The following is a 23119-nucleotide window of genomic DNA, read 5'->3' as shown; positions in this document are numbered from 1 at the left end:
GAAGCGTTTTGTGCCCAAGATCAATTTGCAAGAAGCAGACTAACCCAAGCCTTTGGGAGGCAGAAGCTACAAAAATATAGTGCCCTGCCCCCAACCAAGAAGTCCGCGTCTTTCTCTTCCACGCCAGACAATAAGGGTGCAGTTTTGCAGACTCAGAGACCGCTGTCCATCACATTTAAGCACCACGGACCTTCGGATTCAGCATCATATGCTTTTTTCTCTTCCCACTCACATAATTAATGCTCCTTTCCTTTCCTCTTTAAAAATGTGCCTGTTTCAAATGTGTATTATTTTTTTCAGATGTCTAATTTCAGTTATGTTCTTTCCCTCTGTGGTCTCTTCCCACATTTCACATTCCAGAGAAATATTTAAAGGTCTGTAAAACCAGGTGAAGTTCCAAAATATTTCTAAACGAAACTGCCGCAGGTGACAGCACCAGGGAAAGAAGGCAAAGCTACAGGACGAGGATTGGAATAAACTGGCTGGAAATGTATTGGAAAATCTATTTAAGTTACAATAGCCGTGGATGAGGTTTCAATGAGGCATAAACATTCAAGTTACTGACAAAACCAACATGTTTCATGATCACTCAAAATAGTCTACTTGTCATGGTGCATTGTTTTTTTTTTCTTTTATTAGTAAGTTGCTCTCTCTTTTTAAATTTTTTTTTCTTTTTTAGTATTCAGGAAGTGAAAGCATTTAAGAAAACATTCAAAATTCTGAGAGTACATGTGAGTGAAATATTTACACTATCATTCATAAAAGTTACATCATTTACATAGGGTTCATTTGTATATAATAAAAATTTCATCATAACGAAAATTTTTCTGGAAAGTTATATGCTAATTTGTTTAACATATGCTTTGGATATACAGCTAAATATGAATAGTTAAAAAAATTCTGTCTTCAAATATCCCTTTAACAATTAAAAAACCTCATTCCTAAACATTTGTTTTTCTTTCCACTTGCTCTTTTGTTTGTGATATCATATGTAGTTTGAACTATGCAAAGATTGGATCTTGTCATAGTTCAGAATATATTTGTATACTTTCAATAAATTTGCTCATTGCATAGCAAACATGTAAACTTACAGAGGATCTACAAATTTTACCCTAATTACCTAAAAAAGTTGCTGAAATTTTACATGACAGTATACTGAGGTTTATTTTTGTTGTAATTTGGGTTTTCTTTGTTCTTTTAAAAAATATTTTTAGTCCATGTGTCAAGTGAATACAACTTATAAAAAGTCATGAGACGTCAAAAACCAAGTAAATAATTTTATCCTAGATTACCAGAATTTAACCTCATTATATCATTTGGGCTTCTTCCTAAGTATAACAGGTTGGAAATGTATTGTGCTGTCTTTTAAGACAGTGTTCCAAATTAATTTCAAAAGTGTGTGTTTAACATAAAGTTAACTGTGTTTCCATCAAATAAAATGTTTATTAATGAAAGCTATTTATCATACAAGAAACAGCAAAGATAAGTCATCATACAGAGATGTACACTAGAAGTGACAGATGTAAAAGTGCATGCAGAGATTTCTGTTTAAAAAGGAAGTAATAAACAATAATACTAAAATCACTGGATTTTGATTCCTATACTCTTAAATGAGTGATAGCTTTTCTTTGAATTTACAATTGGAAAATGCCATTAACAGAGAAGACTAATACACATTAGCAAGCAGGTGAAATGAATGTTTTTTGGATTTTATTTTACAACTACCGTGCTTGACAAGTGTGTGGGAATTTTTATTCAATAATTTTCTTCAAATATGGGGTGGGCATATTACTGCCTGGTTGCTCTGATTTATACACGATTTATCTAATTTTGTTTAAAACCATATAATTTTAAGCCTCCATTTGTGTTAGACATCATAAAGAACAGAAGTTTTGTTAACATTCAGTAAATGACATTTAAGTCTCCCGGTCTCTCTCTCTCTCTCTTTCTTTCTCTCTCTCTCTCTCTCTCTCTCTCTGTCTCTCTTTTTTTGGCTCAATAGATTTTTAAATGTATGATTATCATAACCTAATATTGTCTTTGTCTTCACTGCAGTGGATTTCCGATCAAACTTTTCCCCTTCTTTTAATACTTTAGGGAATTTTCAAACGTCGGGATGTTTGGCTGTAATGCCCCAAGATTTGTTCTCCCTGAAAAAAATCATAGTGACAATTTATTAACTACAGAGCAACTTGGCTTTTAGGGGTCTGCAATTTCTATTTAGATTTACAAATATCCATTTGTGCTCAATAGACCTAACATTAAACTTAATCATATTTAAGGTTTCTTTTCATGCAATTACTTTATCTGCTAATTATCTTTTTTTTAATTCTAAAAATCGGGCTGAGTCAAATCAGTGGGGCATTACTTTTATTGTAGGAAAATATATTTAAAGGTAATTCTAAGTTGAATTACACTACATATGCAATGGTAATTTAAAATGAATCAGAAGTTTGGAAATCTAAAAGCTATTTGTATGTTTGCATATCTAAAATTTTTCATATTACCGTTTTAATAGCTTTTACAAATAGACAATTGAAAACACACTAGTACAGTTAAGCCTTAAGTAAAACTAATGGGAAATAAAACTCCTTAGATTCAAAATCGTTTATTCACACAAATTTAATAGGATATATCACAATTGTTTGGTCCATAAATATTTAGGGGAAATAGTTTCTATACAATGCATTTATCAATAAACAAAGAAACATGGACAATTTTGCTAGACCACTTACTGTACTATAAACACGAAGCTCAATATATAAGATTATTGAATTTATCAACTATATTGGGAAGAGTGCACAACTGCTTTCTATGACATGTTTGTCCCCTCTAACAGGATACACCATAAAAAGAGTTTCAGAAATAAGAGGTAAAACAGTACAAAACTAGTGAGGTGTCAAAAGGGCTTAAAACAGTTAATTTAACAAACAACACATATATCCTGATTTTTCACAAACTTACTTCCAAGTTATCTCATAAGGCACATAGGAGAACTGAGTTATAATTAGTCTACTTAATAAAGTAGATCTATAGTACCATATATTGTTCTGTCAAAGAACAAAATTTATAAGTATCAATATTTTACCTGTAAAAGTGTATTAATAAGATCTCAGCCTTACCAAGGTTGTTTGGTCTGGTTAGTGGTAAATGCCCAAAATGTAATAGAAATATGAAAAGTCAAGATTTAAGCTCCATATAAGATGACAACCACACTTGCTAAATATATAATGGCAATCACACCTTCTTCTGTTACAGTGTTATCTTCCATCATCTTTTTTTAAAAAATAAGCTACTTTCTGTGCTAATTTTCTAAAGACCCTGAGCAAAAGTTACAATAATGCACTTTAATGTGGGCAGTGAACTGTCAATATGTAACCACACATTTATACAGCCAGAAGGACACCTTTAAAATCTATTAAATAGCCACTTCGACCACCAGAGGAGATTTAAGGGGTCCAAAAAGTGGAGAACATGTGCAAAGTTATTCTTAACAATCCACTAAAGCAAGACATATATCTTGACTTCTTTTTTATTTTTATTTTTTTTAGGAAATCCACAATCTAATTGGTATTTAACTACAACAGAAGCATATAGATGAACATTCACCACTGCCCAGACCATTAAGATTTTAGCTTAAATTAAAAGAAAAAAAAATGCTACTGTAAACTAGGAAATATATTCAGATCAGCATCCACAAGGCTTCTGAGTTTATCTACTTTAAAACTAAGAACCTCAAATCTCTACTGTCAGAAATTTTTTTTCTGAAAAATACATCAACCTGTGTCAAAGTAAAATGAAGCAAAACAAAACCAAAGAATTCTCATTGCTAGCATGTTACTAAGTTGTTTTTTTTAAACATTATTTGTATAGAATGCCAGATACAATATCATGGTACAGCTGAAGCCAATTAAGAGCTATTGATTAAATTATACTGATTTTTTTAACTTCTTAAAAAATTATATTTTGCTTATTTCCATTTTCCCTGGGAAAAAAATAATTTAGAAAGAATGGTTTTATAACTATCATTTTTAGCTTGAGGAGGTTAAAAGTATAGAATTTCAAATTCTGTTTGGAATTTTCATGGATACACAGGAGGTTTAAGTATTTTTCAAATGTTGAAAAGCAATAACTAACTAATAAGAAAGTTTTGTTGGGATGTACACCCTAAGAGAAAAAAAGAGTCACATTCCTGGTTAGATTTCCCACCTAATTAATCCTTAATATTTAGATTTGCTATCCTTAATGCTCTTGTTTAATCATATTCCTCAATTGTAAAAAAAAAAAAAAGGAATAATCAAAACATGTTTTTTCCATTTTAAAATTTTAAAAAAGACAATATGAAATTTTCAAAATTCTGTAAGTACACGTACAATTGCAAGATTAAAAAAATAATTTTAATAATTATCTGATTCTTTATTAACCTAATTATATAACCGGGAATATGATTATTTGCCCATCATAATACCACTCTTTTTTTTTTCTTCGAGATTCTGGAAATAAGTAACATACAATTTTAAGAGGCACTTATTAGAATGATTCCCAAACTCCCCTTACCGACTGAAAGATCTAATTAATTTCTTTTAAATCCAAATACACTTTGTAGACAAAAAAAAAATACACTTTGTAAAGGAGACAATACTGTAAACTCATTTGCCAAGTGGCTGCAGAGGCTACACACCAAGCTGTTGTTTTTATTTCCCAAGTATCTTGTGGGTTAGGGAAAAAAAAAAAAAAAGTCTTGTAAATAATAAAATAATCATTAGAATAATAATAAAAAGAAGAGGAAGAATTTAAAAAAAAAAAACACCAATGTTAGAAAAGGTTCGTTAAGGTAGTTTGCGAGGGGCTTCCGGATTCGCGGCTGTCCATGTTAGAGGTCACGGCTGTCACTACAGTGATAGTGGGATTGGTCAGGTCTGTTAAAGTGGTCGCAGTGCCGGGTGGACTGAGCGCGCCGCTGTCTGCTGAGGGCGGGGCCGGAAGCGACGTGCCATCAGCTTTATCAACACCCCCATTCTCCTGCCGCAAAAGGTTCCTTCTGAATTTGGCTCGTGCGTTTTGGAACCAAACCTGCAAACCAATCCCAATGGATTTCTTTACCGATGTTTATTTTTATACTTCTTTTTTTTCTCTCTCTCTTTCCTTTTTTTCTTCTTTTTTTTTTTTTTTTTTGGATATGTTTCTCTTTTAAATATAATTGTTTATTTTTCTTGGGAAAGCGGGGCCTTTTTTTTTTTTTTTTTTTGCTTTCTTTTAAAACAGAGTAATTCCAGTACGACTATGGACACCCTCTGAGCAGCACGTGTGCCCCCGCCCCAGCATTAACAACTGCCGCTTGGGGGCTACGGATGCTTAAGTGGAGATACCGTGGGGAAATGAAGGCACAGAGATGAAGAGGGGGAAACACACCCTGATTCCTCAACTACTGTCTTTTTGAGAATGAGGGCAGGCGAGGTCAGGGAATGGTTCACAAAGTAAGAATCACTCGCATGAAATGAACATCACTGAAACAGATTTCAGCCTATTCTTGAGTCTGACACATGGCAAGTATTACTTGCATAGGAAAAACCCCGAGGGCCACAGACTTCAAGCAACCGGAAACTGGCGGGTGGAATTTTAAATGCCTGCTATTTGTCACTGAAAAGTGTAAGAGCATCACAGGTGACCCACAGCAACCCACTATCATGTCTCTAGTTACATATTCTTACCATGATGAGTTTAGGAAAGCAGTTGGACAGCAGATCTCACTCCCGGTATTTAGTTGTGAAATACGGTTGGTTAAAATGGGAAAATACTTTCTCCAAGTGGTTGCCGAGACACTAACCATACTTGTGGCTTTTCGGGAGATGACAAAAAGGGTCGTCTTGAATTTGGAAGCTCACAACAGGTAGTGAGGCTGCCAAGAGTGTGCTGAAGTAAGACAGCGCCAGCAGGTCCCCCCGCCAAGTCTGTGTGCTGACCCTAATGTGAACGTTGTCTCCAAAGCCACAGCTTGCGCAGATAACGTCACCCGCGTTTGCAGAGCAGCTAGGCAAGCTGAACTGGCTTTGGTGCACCCGTCTGTCCATCTGCAGGGAGGACGTGGCTGCATCTTAGAAGACCCTGCGTCTCTCTTTGGGCAGTCTCCGGAAAGCCCCTGCAAAATCTCAGTACACTCTCTAGGGAGTCACCTAGAGCAACTGAGGGAGCTACCTGACAGGGTACCTCTCAGTACCCTCTAGGGAGCTAACTAAGTAGACTAATGAAAAGCAGTACAGGAAATAGCCGTATCACTACAAAAACAGGGAAGAGAACTATTTTTACTGCAAGGGGAAGATGTATACACAGCCAATGATGGAGGTTTCTTACCTGCAAAACTCTTTTGGTCAGGCCTGTTTTCTGAGCAAGCTGCTTGAGGTCCTTGGCGTCCGGGTTGTGGTTGATGGCAAAGTAGGATTTCATGGTCCGGAGCTGGTGATGCTTGAAGGAGGTGCGCATGCGCTTGGTCTTCTGCGAGGGCGGGTAAGGCTGCTGATCTCGGTCCAGATGGTCGGCCTCATTCTCGTTACAACCTGTTGCAGTCACAGTGGACAAACAGGGGCTCAGTGGAAAGTCCTGCGTTAGCTGAGAAGATGGCAGGTGGCATGATAATGTCACGACAGGACAACAACGGTGGAAAAAGCTGTCGACCCAGTTATGAGTGGGAGCCAGACAAAAGAAAGAGGTTAATTGCCCACGACCTCCAAACTAGTCTGTTCACGTGGACACACCCGAAGTTTAGGTAGAAGAAAAAGATTAGATAAATCCCCTCTTCGGCTTAATGGTTGCTAGAAAACCTTGAAAAGATGAATAAGCTGTAAGTGTGGGAGGGAGAGAAATATTCTCCAAGAGGGAAAAGGAAAAAACCCTTTTCTACTATATTTATGTGTATCAGCACACCACCACTCCACACACGGTTTTTAGAGACTCCACGTTTTGTCTGTATTTGTGAGATGAGGTGTATTCCCTGAAGGCATGAAAGATACGCGAGTAATTTCAGCTCTCTCACATCTGAAGGTCTGCGAGAGCCCCCCAACGAAGGAAGAATCTGTGTTCCAATTTTTAGCCTTTTCTGCTAATCCTAGAACGTTTCCAGAAAAAGTTAAAAAGTGGCTGGACAAGGGAGAGAAGTTAGAAAATACAAATTTGCAGGATTCTTATGTAACTGTAGGAATATAATTTTTGAGGGCTTTTAGCTATAACTGCTTAGCGTAGGGCTAACCAGGATGAAAATAGTTTTCCCTTGGAGTTATTTTAGTAAATATTTCTGAAAGAGAAGGAGCGCAGACTTTTCTTCCCTCGGTTCATGCCTGCAGCGCACCCCACAGCTCCCAGTTCAGAGGCTCTGACGTCCCTCTAGGATCATGGCCCCGTCTGCTCTGGCACGTGGTATGGAGGCGGGTTGAGCTGTGTCCCCGGCTGGCAGGGCAGAAGGAGGGCGGCATCACAGCCCCCCTTGCACAGCTCCCTCAACACTGAGGGCAAAACAACCCAGCCTTTGAAATAAGCCTCAAAGTCCTTATCCTCAGGATGTAAAGATGTGCATTTAAGAGGTCATTTCCAATAACCTACTGGCTCTGCATAAGAAATATGATTACAAAATGAAAACATTTTGCTAAATATTTACTGATTCAGCCAACTTCGCAACTTAAAGGGCATGGCAGGGGTTTTTTTTTTTTTTCCCTTTAAACCTTACTTCAGATGTTTATCTCATATATATTCACATTTTTATAATAGAATATCTAAAGTCAACCTGGTCGTTTCCCTGGGGGAGATGGGGGGGAGAAGCCTGAATCTTGAAGGAAGTGAGACATCTCTTACTATTACCTCTTTCATTCTGCTTGAGAAAATAGTATTTGCCTGCTATGCTCTGGCTACAATTACTTTTTAAAAAACACTTTTAGTAAATCAGTATATATACGGAAACCCAGTAGCTTTATAGTCATCAACAAATCAGCTGCATCACAAAATCCACTTAAGAAATTCTCCCTAATGTAACAAGACTAGGCATGGACTAATGTCTCCTTTGTTCATATTTCCATGAAATCCATAAAGAGGGCACACTTGGCAAAAGAGCAATTGAGTTCATGGAGAGAAAGGCTCTATCATGTTCACCATCGGGTCCTCTAAGTCATGCACAGGGCCAGGAGCTCAACGAGCATTCGATCAAGATTTTGAATCTTTGTCCATCCATAAAATCACGAGTGACTATAAATGCAAAGTCAAATCAACTTGAAATGGAATGCAAGTTAGATATATACAGCCAAATGTTGAACAGAGGCTCCTTAAACTCCACCAGAAAGGGTAACTTGTACCCAGAAATAAGAGAGAGAATATGCTTTACATTTTATCCTATTGCATCCCCGGGGAGAGATGTCAAGTTCAAATATTCTACAGAATTGCACTTTTGTATCCTCAAATGGATGAAACAGCATCTCATGACCTACTATAAAACTATATTTATCTCCAGTAAACTGAGCTATATTTCACAACCAGATTATAAATGAAGCCACACCAAAACAGTCAAAGAGGCACACCTTAGTCACTGGAGGCTTCTTCAAGTAAGATTTCAATTCTGTCATAGGTGAGTGATGTGTAACCCTTCCTGAATAGCACATTAAATGGAATATTACACTTGAGGTAGAAGACTTAACTTGGTACGTAAGTAATGCCCTTAACCATCCACCCCCACCCAAGTTATTATTTCTTAGAAATGGGTTGGATTCCTATCCTAACTATATACTCATTAGTCTTTAAAGTGAAGTTTATGAAAAAAATTATAGACAGGTTTGATAAAATTGCTTCTCTGAATATGCATTCTATATCCATTATTGCTGATTAAGAACTCAGCAGAGAATTATAGTGTATTAAACACAATTATGGGGCTTGTTTTCACATAGAATACAATTCACTGTGCAAAAAGATTGTTAGCTCTTTATTAAACTGGTATTAATATAAACAGATAAACTGTGTGACCAGTTATATTATGTGAACTAATAGAGCAATCTATGTCATCTACAGAGTAACGCAGTGCATTGGCTTAAATCACTCGTGTTTCACTATGAATGCCTCACATAAACTTGCATTGCGTTTCCCCAGGGTCTACTTTTAAAGCGACAGGGGTTTTCTTCCCCCTGAATTATGAGATGAGATGATAAATCTCTTAAAACTGTCTTAAACATACACCTGTAAGTACACATCTGGCACTATAAAGTTAATAAGAAGATCTAAATATTTTATTCTCCGGTCATTTATGGAATGGTCCCCTATCCTGAAGTGAGTTTCTATTCTGCAGGTGTGTAACCTTCTGAAAACTGATCCCTGGGAGACCACTAGGGGTCAGTGCCAGGCAAATTTAACGACTGCAGGCAGCTTTTGAAGTTTGGAAGCCAATAAAGACCCTAAGGAGGGAGATTCCGCGAAGGGGCAAAAATTTAGTCTCTCAATTAATGTTAAATTACCCAAACAAGAGCTACCTGCCCTAGACTAAATCCTCTTCTCACCCTGGAGGGCTGCATTTCAATCCAGCATCCCAGATAAACTTTCCAGGTCTCTTTCTAAAATATCTGCCTGATATCTGCGCAAAGAGCTACAAACTACATCAGGAAGAGTGTCATAAAAAGGCGTTTGCCTTATGCCGAGCGCTCTCTGATCTTTGCCAAGCTTCCCATCTCTGGGAGTCTGAATCATAAACATATTCTGTGTACATGTGTTTGAAAATATATCAGTGTATAAATTAGATGTGTTTAGTATCAACATTAGTCTTTTCTGAGATTTACACTTAAGCAGAGATGGCTCCAAAGAAAGCTAAAATAATGAGCTAAAACCACGAGTCCATTTTACTGTCTGCCCTTTAACGTGTTTTTAATGCACTGAAGTGTTTCTTTGGCTAGTCTTATAATAACAAACTGACATTGGATTCATAAACTTTTTTTTAATGGCAGATTGATTTCTGGTCAGGCATCTTTAACCCAATTTCTCTAGACCATTTTCACCTGATCTTAACTATACGCTATTTGCTCGTATCTGGGAAAAGTCCAGAAGGGAGGAGGCGGATGTTAATTGAGAGGCACCGGCTCTGCAGTGGTGTGATCTACAAACTCCCTGGGGTCAGGGAGGCCCCTCCCTTACTTTTCCCTCCTTGATGAACGAGAGCACCAACTTTCTCCATAACCTTGTAGCAGCGCTAATTTGCAAACTAAACGCCTAAGTGGAAAGAGATTTTCGTTCTTTCTAAGAAATAAATGTGTACTCTCTAGTTCTCCTCAGAGAAGCACAATTTTCTTGACCCTAAAGCTCTGTGGATCTTTCTCACATAAAGTAAGATCAAGGCGAAATCAAACGTAGCTAATTAAGTTAAACAAACAAGCGAAAGCCCAGGCTTTTGCCACCTTTGTCTCGAAATCTCCTCCCCACACTTCTGGACCTTCTCTGGGCTGAGGGCTTCCCTGTCTCCAAAAGCCTGGCTAGTTTCTCTCTCTCTCTCTCTGTGTCAATCTCTCTCACTCTAATTAGGGCATTAGGGCCTTGGTCTGTGGCTGGAGATTCCGATGTCATCTTCTATTAACAGAGAACAGTTAGTGCCCTGCCCAGCCTGCCCCGGGGACCACGCATCAAAGGAGCCCAAGTAAGCGCGCTGGGCACCGTGGCCCCAAACCAGAGCCCCAGCCTCGGGCACAGCAAGGGCAGTGCGCAGCCCCGACCTCCGGCGGGGTGTTGGCAAAACCCGGGGGTGCGCCCGCTGCGTGACACCAACCCAGCCGGTCAGGGTCTCAGCCGGCAGCCGGCCCTCCGCCTCTGCCCAGTGACCCGGGCTTGAACCCCCTGGGACCAGTACAGTCACGCTGGGTCCCCGCTCCTTGGGATACCACCCGCTGCGCCTCTTCTGTGAAAACCTCCCTAGAACCAGGAGGAAGCCGAGGAGAGAGCTGGGCAGAGCCCACTCAGCCTGCGGGGACCCTGAAAGCTGTGGGCCCGAGCAGGACTCCAGATTCCTCTAGCACACACTGGCTGTGTGACCCTGGGCAAGTCACTTATCTGACGGGACAGTGTCCCTTTACCATTGAGCCACAGTGGCTCACACACCACACCAGGCACGTGGGAACTGGAAGAGAAAAACAGGCAAGATCCGTGCTCTGGGCGCCCACCGTTTGGCTGGTATCTGGGTGCTCGTGGTAACAGACAGGGGTTGCCACCATGAGGTCCCCAAGGTCCTTCCCAATAGAATGGACTCCCCTGGCCTGAGTCTCCTGCCTGCTGAGGTTTCCATCTGGGGCCAGGCCAGGGGACAGGGCATCAGAGCAGCTAAACCAACCCTTAGGTTGCCCCAGAGTTATCCTAGGGCTTTCTGGAACCTCTTTTCCAGTGGCTGGGACTCACCGGAAGAGCTTCCATCCCTCTTGGAGTTAGACTGTGGTCCTCAGGGCCTGTCACCATCCTCACCTGGGGGATGGCAGGTGAGGGCGGGCTACCAACAATGAGAAACCAGTGAATGAGAGAGATTGATGAATGATAACGTGTGCGCCTCCCAAAGCAAGGAGGAAAGCGTGCTCTCTGGCCTGTTGCCTGCATTTTGTTTTGAATTAAGAGAGAAAGCTGGAGGAGGACAGAAGAGCAGCCTGTGACACCACTAAGCCTCCTCAGAGGGCCTGACCTGGAGGTTCTTCCAGTCTTCAGGGCGGTCTGGGTGTCTGGATGGTTTATCCCACAGGGAAGGAGCTGGCTGGATGGGTCCCCTGACCCAGGGAAGGAGCAGGTCAGCTCAGCTGTGGAGAGTGACTCCCGCCCCTACAGCTGCTTTTCACCAAGATCAGGGATTTGGTTTTTCAACACTCTTGCCAACTGTTTCCCTGATTAACTCTGGGCTGGTGACCACAGCCTCTGCCCTTTCTAGACAGGCTGGGGTTGGGCTCTAAAGACTTCTTTTTTTTTTTTTCCTTTTTTCTTTTTTAGTATTTAGGGAAACCTCCTCCAGGATCTATAATTTGGCCTCCACTCAGGAATTGCCCTGGGGCTGTTTTGCTCCAACTGGGAGCCAGAAACTAATGGGCTCATTAACTAATGGGCAACAAGGATTTGGCTTGGCCTGTTTGGGGGAAGTCATTGCAGCCTTATGAATGTGTTTTCTGCCCCAAACTACAGAAAGGTCTCTCTCACCTGTTCTCCCTCTCCCCTCCCCCTCTTCTCTCCCTCTTTCCCTCTCTCCACCTCTCCCTTCTTTCTGAGTGAAAGGGAACTGTAGTGAGAAAAGGGTCGTGCTAAGGAAAGTACCGTCTTGCAGCCAGGTCTCGGACGGGAAGGAGCTGGATAGAATTCTCCTCTGCGCAGAGGAGGTTAGGGCTACAGGGGCACTGGGGAGGGGCTGGGCGCCCACCTGAGTTGTAACTGACGATGTCCACCCCCAGCGCGGGGCTCTTCCGCTTCCGGGGTCGCCCCTTCTGCACGGTGCCAGCGCCGTTGAAGTAAGGCAGGGCCAAGCCGCCGCTCTTGGCCGCCAGCTCGGTGTAGCTCAGCTGAGGTGGATACTCCCCTTGCAAGAGGGTCTCGAAGTGGGCGCGACAGTACACCAGGCTGTCCTTCATGCCAAAATGATCGCCCGTGGTCAGGGTCTTGTTGCAGGTGGAGCAGGTGAAACAGCTCAGGTGGTAGACGGAGTCTCGGGCGCGCATGACCATCTCGGAGGCGGAGATGCCAAGGTGGCAGCGGGCACATCTCTGCACAGAGAACCTTCTGGAAGGAAACAGTCGAGTCAGGGCGCTGGTGGAGGCAAAGGCAGGGCCACCTCCCACTGTGACACCTGGGGCATGGTCAGCAGTGGCCCAAGACTGAGACCTGGGAGGGGTCCGGGAGGGGAGGACCCACGCCCACTTGGACATTAATTTTATTTGCTCATTAACCTGCTCTGGTGAACAAGACAAAGAACCCTTGCATTAAATTCAGAAGAATCGGGTAACTGATCCTCCGTTTTCTTCTCTGTAAAGTGAAAATTTTAAAAAGCAAAAACAAAACCAAAAACAAACCCTGCACTGGCTAACTCACAACACTATGTTAAGAATATTACATTGTGATGTCAAGTGAAAACGTTTCCTCGATTACAAAACATACAAACGAAGGGTGTTACTATTTATGGAAGCGTGAGCGTGCCTGAAAGCATTCAGACACGGCCCTGGAAGAAAAAGGACAGTTTTGCAGAGGGAAGCTAATTCTTTTTTAACCACTTTTCTCGCCTCAGCCGAGAGCGGAGTCGAGTCCCTGCATAACACTCGCGTCCCCAGTCCAAAAGCAGACCTGGGAAGAATCAATAAACAAGCTGCCGGCGACTTGACTCTCCGGCGTCTCTCGAGGCTGGCGGGCAGGTTCCAACCAGCGGGAACGGCATCTCGGAACTGAGAGGCCTGGGTTTCGGCGACAGCGATCACTCCTTTTCATGGTCCTTTACGTGAGTTCCCGCCCCCCCCCCCCCCCCCGGCGAACACCTGCCACCAGTTGCTGCTGCCCCGGCCACCAGTTGAGTTCCAAGGCACGGGCCTTGCTTAGTTCGTAGTAAACGGAAAAAAAAAAAAAACCGTTCTCGTCTCGGTGGACCGAGAAACGTTCATTTACCCTTCCGAGATTTGCCCAATCCCCTCGGCCGAGCTGCCAAGCGCCCCCTGAGCGGGATAGTCGCTGATCAAGCTCTGGACCTTGGGTGCCCCGGTCCGCGCGCATCTTCCCCGCGCGTCCGGCGGGGATGGGGATGCTGCAGCTTGAAGGCGCACGCGGTGGGCTTCTCTGGTCTGGGGACTGGTAAGAGTACCCCCAAGGGACCAAGGCTGGGGACAGGGAGGGGACTCCGGGGCTCGGGCAGGTGACCCCTCCAGGTGTGTCAGGGGGTAAGGGATAGGGGTGGGAATACCTGTAGTAGTCCTCCTTGCAGTAAATGCTACCGTCCTTGGCGAAGCAGGTGAGCTCGGACTCGAGGGCCAGCTTACATTCACAGCATTTCAGGCACCTCAGGTGCCACTGCTTGTCCACGGCCAGCAGGTAGTACCTGTCGGCTATCTTGCCCCCGCAGCCGGCGCACAGGGCGGGCTTCTCAGGGCTCAACGGAGGCATCCCCTGCAAGGAAGCGCGCGCGGCGTCAGGAGGGTGCGCGGGGCCGCCCCACGCGGGTACCCTTCGCGGCGCCAGCCCTCGGCCTCGGCGAGCGCCGCAATGTCAGGGGCCCCTGCGCAAAGGCAAACGTCAGAGGAACATTTGCAGTTTTTCCCTCTGCGACTCGCACGCTTTCTACTGCGTCCGCCTGAACGCGGCGTCCGCGTCCTTCCCGGACTTAACCTAAAAACACGCGCCGGCCACCTAGAGCCTGTTTCGAAAGGGCTAGGAGCGCACGGACTATAGTGTGGTGGATGTTTCCAACTCGAATAATTAAAAGTTAAAAATTGTGGGTTCCGGTGCGCACGAAATAAAACAACGGAAATTTGTATTGGAGAATGGAAAGGCGATCTGAACAAGCACATACTGTTTTTTCAACAAATACTATTACATTGCTATTTCTCTAAGTCCTTATAAGCAACGTTGAAATTAAAAGGAAGGGAGAGGTTTTTATACTGGTGCTCATAATTTGGTCGACATTGTTTTGATCGGGATGTATTTGACAGATCTTGCTGTTCTCCAATCTTAAGGGTTATTAGTCCTTCCCCTAGTAAGGATGTACCGTGCCTGTTCCCGGGGAGGGTCCGTTATCCCCTCTGCACGGGCCCTCTTTCCCTGGCATCAACATACCCAGGAGATCTTTGTCCTGAAAATCTTTTTAATGCCCAAATTAAGCTTCCCGCCTGCGTCCCCACGACACAGCAAGGATGGGGACACCTCGCCTTAACAAGCGCAGCCCCGCTGTGAAATTCGGGTTTGGATTACTGCTTTTTGCTTTTAAACAGGGTAGCCACAAAAGGGGGAAAAATAGAAGTTAACCGCTGTACATTTTCCCTCAGGACTAGCAGAAATGGGTTGGACTTCCCCGCGAAACTCTGGCGGGCCTGGAAAAGTAAAGTTTCGCCCTTTATTCAGACAAGGGCCTGCACTGAATTCATTTTGCAAATGTAGAAACATCCACCAACGCGGCTACTTGGTGGACCCAAAATACCGCTGACCCACCCAGGGCAGTCTACCGACTTAGTTTGAGCCACAATTCCCGGTGTGATGCCTGAGGACCTACACAGCTATGTTCGGCTGAAATCATTTCCGGAGACTTTCGTAGTTTCCCTCCTCCAGCTCGTAAGTGGGAAAGGCGAGCACATAGATTATTCATTGGTTTTTTTTATTGAGCTGGCATGACTTTTATCCTACGTATGTAATCGACAGAGGTGGTCTATCACAGCGTTTAAGGGTTGGAAAGTTCTCGCTCTTGGGCTAGGTGCCCCACTCCTCCGGATTTTCTATTAGAGTCCCCTGCACACCATACCCGCCCGGCCTGAGAGCTGAGCGCATTCCTGTCTCACTCAAAGGGCCCAGATGAGCTGCTAGAGACCCCGAAACTCGCGGGGTTTGAAGGTTCCACGTTCCGAGCATCCGGAGAGCTGGAGGGAGCCCAGTCGCATTCTAGTCCGCGCCAAATGTCCGGTCACCAGACCCAGGGACTAGAGTCACCAGGCTTCAGCTCGGCCCGGACCGATCGGCCGCGCGCCGGCAGCCCGTGGCCCGCACCAGCTCGCCCTCCAGCCGCCGATCCTCGCCGGGGAGTAGGCCCGGGAATCTGAGGTCCGGAGGAGAGGAAGTCCCCATCCTCTCGCGCCCGGTTCTCCCTGCTTTCCCGGGACCAGCTGAGGCAGAGGGGAGCGAGCTCGGGGTGTCAGAAGCGTAGACAATTCAAATCGGAAAAGAGCCCTTTCTTACCCTGCAGCCAGGCGGACCAGAGATAAGCCACCCGCCAACCTGGAGCGGACCGCCCCCACGAGCCGCCATCCTCGCCGGGGAGGCTCGGCTCGGCTGCCCCGCGCGCGCACGGGCGCCCGGCTCCCGCCGGCGCCGGCCCTTCCTTACCGCGGTCGCGGCCGTTGAGCTGGGCGCCTTTGGCCAGGCGGGCCTCGGTCTTGGAATCTGCGCTCCATCTCCTCCATGATGCCTTGGATGTGGCCTCCGGAGATCCGTGGAAGAGCATGGCTGGGGGCGGAAAGGACACGAGTTGTCTTCTGCTCGGCACCCCACTATTTCCATATACACACGCCCGTGGCTCTCAGCTCATCGAGGGAAGGAGAAGCAGGACCGCAGAGGCGGCGCGATGGGGGGCTGCGGAGACGCTCGGGGACAGAGGGCGAGGGGGCGAGAGGGAAGAAGAAAGAAAGAGGCAGACGGAGTGGAAATTGGTCTGCTCGGAAAGGAAAAAAGAAGAAGGGGGGAGAAAAAGCCCCAGCGGCTCCCTGAAGGAGATGTGCGGAAAACAAACAAACACGGGCGGAGGGGAAAGGAGGCGAAGGCTAGAGAATCCTACTGCTCTGAGAGATCGAGTTACTAATGGGAAACAACTGCAGCGGGGGGAGGAAAACAAAATCTGGTGAAGAAAGAAATAGTTTTTGAACACAAAGAAAGAAAAAGAAGTGCTATTTTCAGCGGTCCCCTGGCTGCTTGCAAGTTCCCAGTGCCTGTAGGTTGGGTTGGGGACTGCTCCTGCCGCCGGAGCTGTTGTCCAATTTGTTAAGAGACTAAAGCCAGCCCATTTTTGATAATTTAGTAGGAGGAGTTCTCTCCCCGGAGCTGCCACGGATTTTTATTCAGACAACAAAGACCTGTCATACTCCTCTCAACCCCCTGGTGATGGGCAAGTGGGGACAACATGGGGGGGGTAGGGGGGAGGCAGTAGGAGGGGGCATTTTACTTCCCCCCAAACACCACACACACACACACACACACACACACACACACACACACACACACACCCTTCCAAGAGTTCCCAGCAATCACGTTTTAAAGGGAAAAAGGAGCCCTTATTGTCCCCGCCCTGGCGCAGAAGGCAGAAAGCCGGCCTGTTTGGTCCAAGTTCAAGATCAGACCCCGGCTCAAGATATGCAGAATGTCAGGTCCCACCTTTAGGCTTCCTCCTTGTGGACTTTCTGGTCCCCAGCTTATGGGAACCCCAAATAAGTAAATATTGAACAGACATTCCTGTCCTCCCCATCCCCTCTTCCTCAATTCACTTTTTAAAAGTAAGTTGCTTCACCTGCCCAGGGCTCCCGACCCCAGCAGGCACTGAAGCAACCCCCAAAGCGAAAGGAGCTAGAAGAGCCTATGTATCTGGAGTTACTTCTGGCAAAAAGATTCTTCTTTGACAAATCAGTGTAGGGGAAAGGCCGTGGGCTTGGAGACGTGATGTGCAACTGAACCGTGACCACAGGGGAATGTAGTCTCTCACCCAGTTCAGGTTTGGAGGGAAACCGATGGCGAGTCCCGTGTCCCGTATGAAACTTGTCAATGTGGGCAGCAACTCGGGGACTCTCGCGAACTTGGCGCCGCCCCCCGGGACCGGGCGCGCGTCCCACTGCCCCGGCTGGACTGGGGGCTTGTAAATCTGGACGCGCCACACATTCAGGAGGATGTGAAGGGGGCTTCTCGCCGTGGAGGAGGGGAAGGTGAGAGCCGACAAGCAGAATGGCAGCCCCGCGCCTCACAAGAGGCAGGATTGTTCTGTCTCCCTCTGTTCCCGTGAGCGGCGGCCCCTCCTCGGCCCTATTAAAAAGTGTCCACAATACTCTGATATTGTCGATTCATTCAAACCACCAGAAGCCCCCTAGGGGCCCGAAGCGGAGAGCGGGGGCGGCAGGAACCGACCCAGCTCCGTCCGAGCCGAGAGGAGGAAGCCCCGGCTGCGCTCTGCTCTGCGCCGTCCTCCCTCTGGCCGCCTGTTTCCCACCGCGTCCCGTCGGCTTTCCCGGGACCGCCCCGTTTCTCCCCGGCACGTCCCGGACACTGGAGGAGTTCCCTAGTGGCGCACTCGCTTCCCTCGGGAGGAGCCCGACATGGAACGGTGGCCAAATCTAGAAAGATAGAGGGAGAGAGGGAAAGAAGAGAGGGAGGGAGGGAGGAGGGAAGGAAAGAAGGAAGGGAGGGAGGGAAGGAGGGAGAAAGGAAGAGCATGGGGGAGGAAGGAAATGAGAGAGGGAGTAGAAAGGAAAGGAAGGAAGAGAAGAATGGTGCAGATCCTGACTTCCTGCCCCAAAGCATCACCTTCTGAAGCTGCTGAGTCACCTGTACCACTAAACCCAAGACTCCCACTGCTTCCCCCCTTACTCTTTTCTCTGGGTCAAAAATAATGTTATTTGCAGACTGGACGCTGTTACGTCCTCCGGGTGCCAGAATACAGCTCATAAAACACAATTTCACACAGAAATGAAGCCAATCAAGTGAACTAAGCTGGAGACCTCCCCTCACTTTGGCAGCCCTACTGGACAGCAGGGCTGCTATTTACTGTAAGTAATGTAATTAGCCCCTTTGGATGGAAATCAATGAGCTTTTCAAACCCACGTGCACAAACGCTGAGGCTGGGGGCAGCAGCTCTTTCAGAGACAGCAGGTCCTCTCACAAAGGGGCAGACTGCCTTCCCACAAGGCGGTGACTGGGACTGGGGAGGGGGGGGTAGGAAGAGGAGGGGTCTTTGAGAAGAACATCAGTCAATTAACCCAAGGAGGCTCCAAGGAAAAAGTAAATACGGGACCTCAATCCAGGGACCCGCTTTGTCTAGTTTCTAGGCTAACTCCCCCTGCCGCCGCCCCCCCCCCCATGTGGATGTTCAGAAGTGGGTTTGGCTATTGTTGGATTTCGGTCCTGCTCAGCAAAAACAACAAAGAACCCAAGAACACCACTGCCTCCTTGCAAGGGCTGAAACTTCGGAGACTTCATTAAGTGAGAGCTTAACAAACAACTCCAAGAAAAAGCCAGAACTTTGTGAAGTCTCCAGGGAAGCCAGGCACAGAAGTCCTGTGAGCCCACCAATCCTTCGGTCCTTCCTTCAGCCGCCTGCACACAGATTTTGTTCATTGTGAATCGGGTACAGGCAGGGCAGAGGACCTCCTGCCATCAGCTTCCAGGTTGGAGCCCAGCCTATCCCTGCTTTTTCTTATAAAACTCGGGTTGCAAGTTCCTGTGCTGGGTGGGATTTTGCTACTTCCCATAAAGATGAGAACTGCTAGGATTCTTCCTTCTCAGCCAGTGCAGGAAGATTGCAGAGAGCTAGGGGTGGGGCAGGGGGGGCTGCTGGAGTTCGGGAGGTCCTCCTTAGTTCTGGGGAGATCGGAAATCGCTCCCCGTCGTTCCAGCCCTGTCCTCCTCTCACAGTTTCCTGAAAAAGGAAGCCATGGGAGCGGAGGATATTTTCTCCAAGAATTGGGCACGTGACCTGGGACGTCCTAACCTTTTTGTCTTGCAGCCTCGGGGAGATGGCCTAAGAGTGTCCCCCAGCCCACCACTCTCAAAGCACTTTAAGAAGAGCATCTTGGTGGCTCTGCCTTCTTTCCTGTCTCCAGAAGAGCTGCTGGGGCCCGGGGCCCGCCGAATGACCCTCAAGTGCTCCGCACCCGCCAGTTCCTGGGGCTGAGTCCCCGCATCTCTCAATGGGACAGGTGCAGGGACCCCTACCCCCGCGGTCCAGAGGGGCATCTCGAGTCTCCCCTCTAAACTCAAAGCTGTATTTGGAGCAGGGCAGCAGAACCTTGGCCAGGGACTGCCCTCCATCACGACGGAGCCCACTTCGTCCGCTCTTGCCTTTCTGCTCCACCAGCCACCCAGCCGCTTACAGCGGCCGCTTTGAGGAAAGCGGGCGGCTAGGATCGGGGGCAGAGGAGTCGGGATTGAGGGTCAGGGCCTCGGAATCTCCGCTAGGGCGGCAGCCTGGTCCCGGGTTCCCACTCCCTCCCCAGAGGGGTGGAGAGGGAAGCAAAGGGAACTCGCGGCTTGATCAAGCGGCAACGGAGGTTTTAGGGTCCCAAGGGGAAACCCTGCCTCGACTGAGAGAATAAGCGACTCAAGGTCTCTTCAGACCTGAATTTTGGAGGCCAAGATCCTGTGCCCCGAGTTTGCCCTTAAAAGGGCAGAGGTCGCCTTTCCGCCTGACCCAATTAAGCTAGTTGAGGCGCCTCCTTGGTCTGAGAGGTGCAGCTCTTGGAGCGGTGTCCGTCTTTGGGCGCCGTCCTGAGCATCCCAGGGTCCGGGAGAGTCGGCGCCGTCCTGGGGCTTGGAGCCGCGCAACCAGCCCTGGATGCCTCGGGGTCTGCGCTGGGCGGGAGGCCAGAGCATAGCGCGGAGGCAAGCCGGCCCTTCTCCGTCCGTGGGCGCAGGGAAACTCTGTGTACACCGAGGGTGGACGATCCAGACTGGCGCCGCCGCCAGGGCGCCCCTCGGATTCAGTCCTACTAGGAGGGCGGCCTCCCCCCAGCCGGGATGGGAACGGGCTGAGCGGCGCCGGGGTGCGCGAGCTCCAGCGCGAGGAGAGGGAGCCCCGCGGGCGGGCCGCTGCACACCTCAGCCGGGAGCCCGTTCCGCGCGGCCGGCGCGCCGGGCCCTGCCCTCGGGTGCGCCCTGTGTCCACGCATCCCCCTAGCCACGCGAGGCCTCCGGCCCGCTGCGCGCTCCCTTCAAACCTCTGCCTCCAACGCCCCTGGGTTCTTCTCCAAGGGACGGCCGGCCGGTGGCGGAGACCGCGCTTCTGAAATCTGAAGGTCTTTTACCTGGGGTTTGCCGCGCGGCGGGCCCGCAGCAGCCGCAGGAATAAAGGGAGCCTCCCCCCGCCCCTCGCCACCCCCGCGTCCGCGGAGATCGCCCGCAGAAACGGCTACGCGCGGGTCAGGTTGAGCCAACAGTGGGGGTGAAACCAGTTTCCAGTTAAGCCCTAATGGGTGAGAAGCGACGTCTTCCTGCCCGCGTCCCCGCCCCATCCCTTCCAGTGAGGAGACGCCCCCAGCAGCTCCGCGAAGGACCCGGAGCGCATCCCTCGCGCCCGGACACCTCGCGGCTTAGTGGCACCGTGACCTCCGCCCCCAGCGCCTCGCCCTGAGTAACTCAGACCTTCGAGAGAAAGGCAAGAGGAGGGGAACGCGGATTTCAGGAATGCTGTCAGGAGACTCGGAACGAGACCATGTATCTTAGAGCCCACGGTTCGCGGTTTAATTTCTAAGACAAACACAAACCCCTCTTCTTCCCACCCGGTGAAGGCGTGCACACGCGCGTGCACACACACATTCACACACCCGCACAATATATGCTCCGGCCTAAGAGAAAAGGCAAGAGAAAGAGCCTGGCGTGTAACTCACCTGCCTCTAGAGTGGTGCCGTTCAGCATTCTGAGAGCTGGCGTGGATCACTCAGCGATGGTGTCTGCACAGCGGAGAAACGAGCGCATCAGCTCCGAGGTGCGGCCCGGGGCCCCGAGCACCTCCCACCCCCGGGGGGCGCGTCCCATCTGCTCCTCCCGCCGCGGCCTCGGGCACCGAGAGGCCTCGAGGGAAGCCGGGCAGCCTCCGGTAGGTGCCCGGGGCGCTCCCGGGAGCCGGGCGGTCGGGCTCACGCCGAGGGCGGAAAACTGCTCCGGACAGACAACCCCCATCGGGATCTTACCTTGAGGTCCAGACGTTCCCGCCCAAGAACCCGGTCCTCGGCGAGGGAGGGCGGGAGGCGGCGGCCAGAGGTGCGAGCCAGTCCCCAGATCTCGCCAAGGGGTCCTCTGTTAATCCAAATAAATAAGTCAACCGGTGGCTGGGTGGGTGGATGGTTCTCTCTCTCTCTCTCTCTCTCTCTCTCTCTTCTCTCTCTCTCTCTCTCTCTCTCTCTCTCTTTTTTCTCTCTCTCCTCTCTCTCTCTCTCTCTCTCTCTCTCTCTCTCTCTCTCTCTCTTCTCTCTCTCCCCCCCCCCCTCTCTTTCTCCCCCGCCGTCGGAATTGACCCGAATCCCTCACCTCTGACCCGCAGCTCCCTCCACCTGTCTTTTATTTTCTATTTATGCTTCCAGACCGGGAAGAGGAGGAGAAAGGGGTGGGCAGAGGACACAGACGCGGACCAGTGCAGGGAGACAAGCTCCGAGGCCGCGTTCAGCCCCCTTCCAGCCTCTCAGTAATCAGGGAAGGTGTTAATGGAGGACTCGGCCGTTTGGGAACCTCATAAAGCCGAGAGCATCTTGAGCCTTGGGCGCAGCGGGAGGGCTGGAGTCCCGCGGCGCGCCCTGGGCTCCCGGGTCTCCATCCGGCCTTGGCCTTCCAGGTGCTGCTACCTCAAAGATGCTGCTGCCAGCTGGTGCCTGCATAGACGGTGAGCGGGCGGTAGCTCCTGCAGGGAGCTGGGCTAAGCCACTGATTGCTCACCCGTCACCTCCCCGCCTTTCCCACGCCGTCCTCCCTTTCCTCTCTGCGCTCCCGGGCTTGGCTCCAGCAACCCAGCACTTTGGGGTGCGTTCTGCGCTCGAGGGTGGCGTTCTCGGCCGGGTCAGCGCGAGGGCCCGAGGTATCTCTGCAGCCCGGCTCTGGCTAGGAGGCGGGGATGGAGATCCAGCCGGGATAAAACTAACTCAAACCCTGGGAAACGAGAGTTCGCGGGGGCACAGACAGACTCCCGCACCTGGATGGGACGGGGGCCCGGTTACCTGGTCTCGGCTTCCCGAGGGGCTGCGTCGCCCCAGCAACCAGGGGCGCAGTCAGGCCGCGGGGAACGGAGAGAGAACCGGGAAGCCTGGCCTCTGGCCAATTATTTACCTACTCGCCCACCCGGTGCGCCCCTCGCGCTCAGAGATGGGGGCGGGGGGATCTCTGGGAGGCTCCAGCGCGGATGCGGAAAGGGTGTGAGCAGTGAGACTAGCCGCTCCACGGTGCGGGTCCGGGTGGGGCTGCCGCGTTCCCTTCCTGCCCCTCCACCCCTGGGCTGCAGCAGGGGCTCCTCCGCTGGGCGCGGGCCGAGCGTGCAGGGGGTTGGGGGATCCCGCACATCAGCGAGCCGCAGGAGACGACTGCCCGGGATGGGGGCCCGTGGGACTGTGCAGGGGTAGACCCACCACTTCGCCCGCCCCGCAAGCTCTGCCCACAGCTTAGGGCTGGCAAGGGATCCAGCAGGAGCCGCGAATCAAAGCCCTCAGTCTTTCTCTTTCCGTCC

At 48.9% G+C, this 23119-nt stretch overlaps 1 protein-coding gene across 1 annotated transcript; it reads right to left on the bottom strand.

Moving 5' to 3' along the window:
• Positions 1-4815: 4815 nt before the first annotated feature.
• On the bottom strand, positions 4816-21324 carry LHX9 (LIM homeobox 9). Its single transcript, XM_032648031.1, is given in 8 exon segments — positions 4816-5073; positions 6352-6554; positions 12395-12750; positions 13916-14121; positions 16046-16096; positions 16098-16144; positions 16147-16161; positions 21297-21324. Coding segments are annotated over 8 exon segments (1164 nt in total).
• Between the last annotated feature and the right edge of the window lie 1795 nt (positions 21325-23119).

The sequence above is a fragment of the Phocoena sinus genome, chromosome 1, assembly GCF_008692025.1.
Source record: "Phocoena sinus isolate mPhoSin1 chromosome 1, mPhoSin1.pri, whole genome shotgun sequence".
NCBI classification, from domain to species: domain Eukaryota; kingdom Metazoa; phylum Chordata; class Mammalia; order Artiodactyla; family Phocoenidae; genus Phocoena; species Phocoena sinus.
This window is presented reverse-complemented; position numbering and strand designations above follow the sequence as displayed.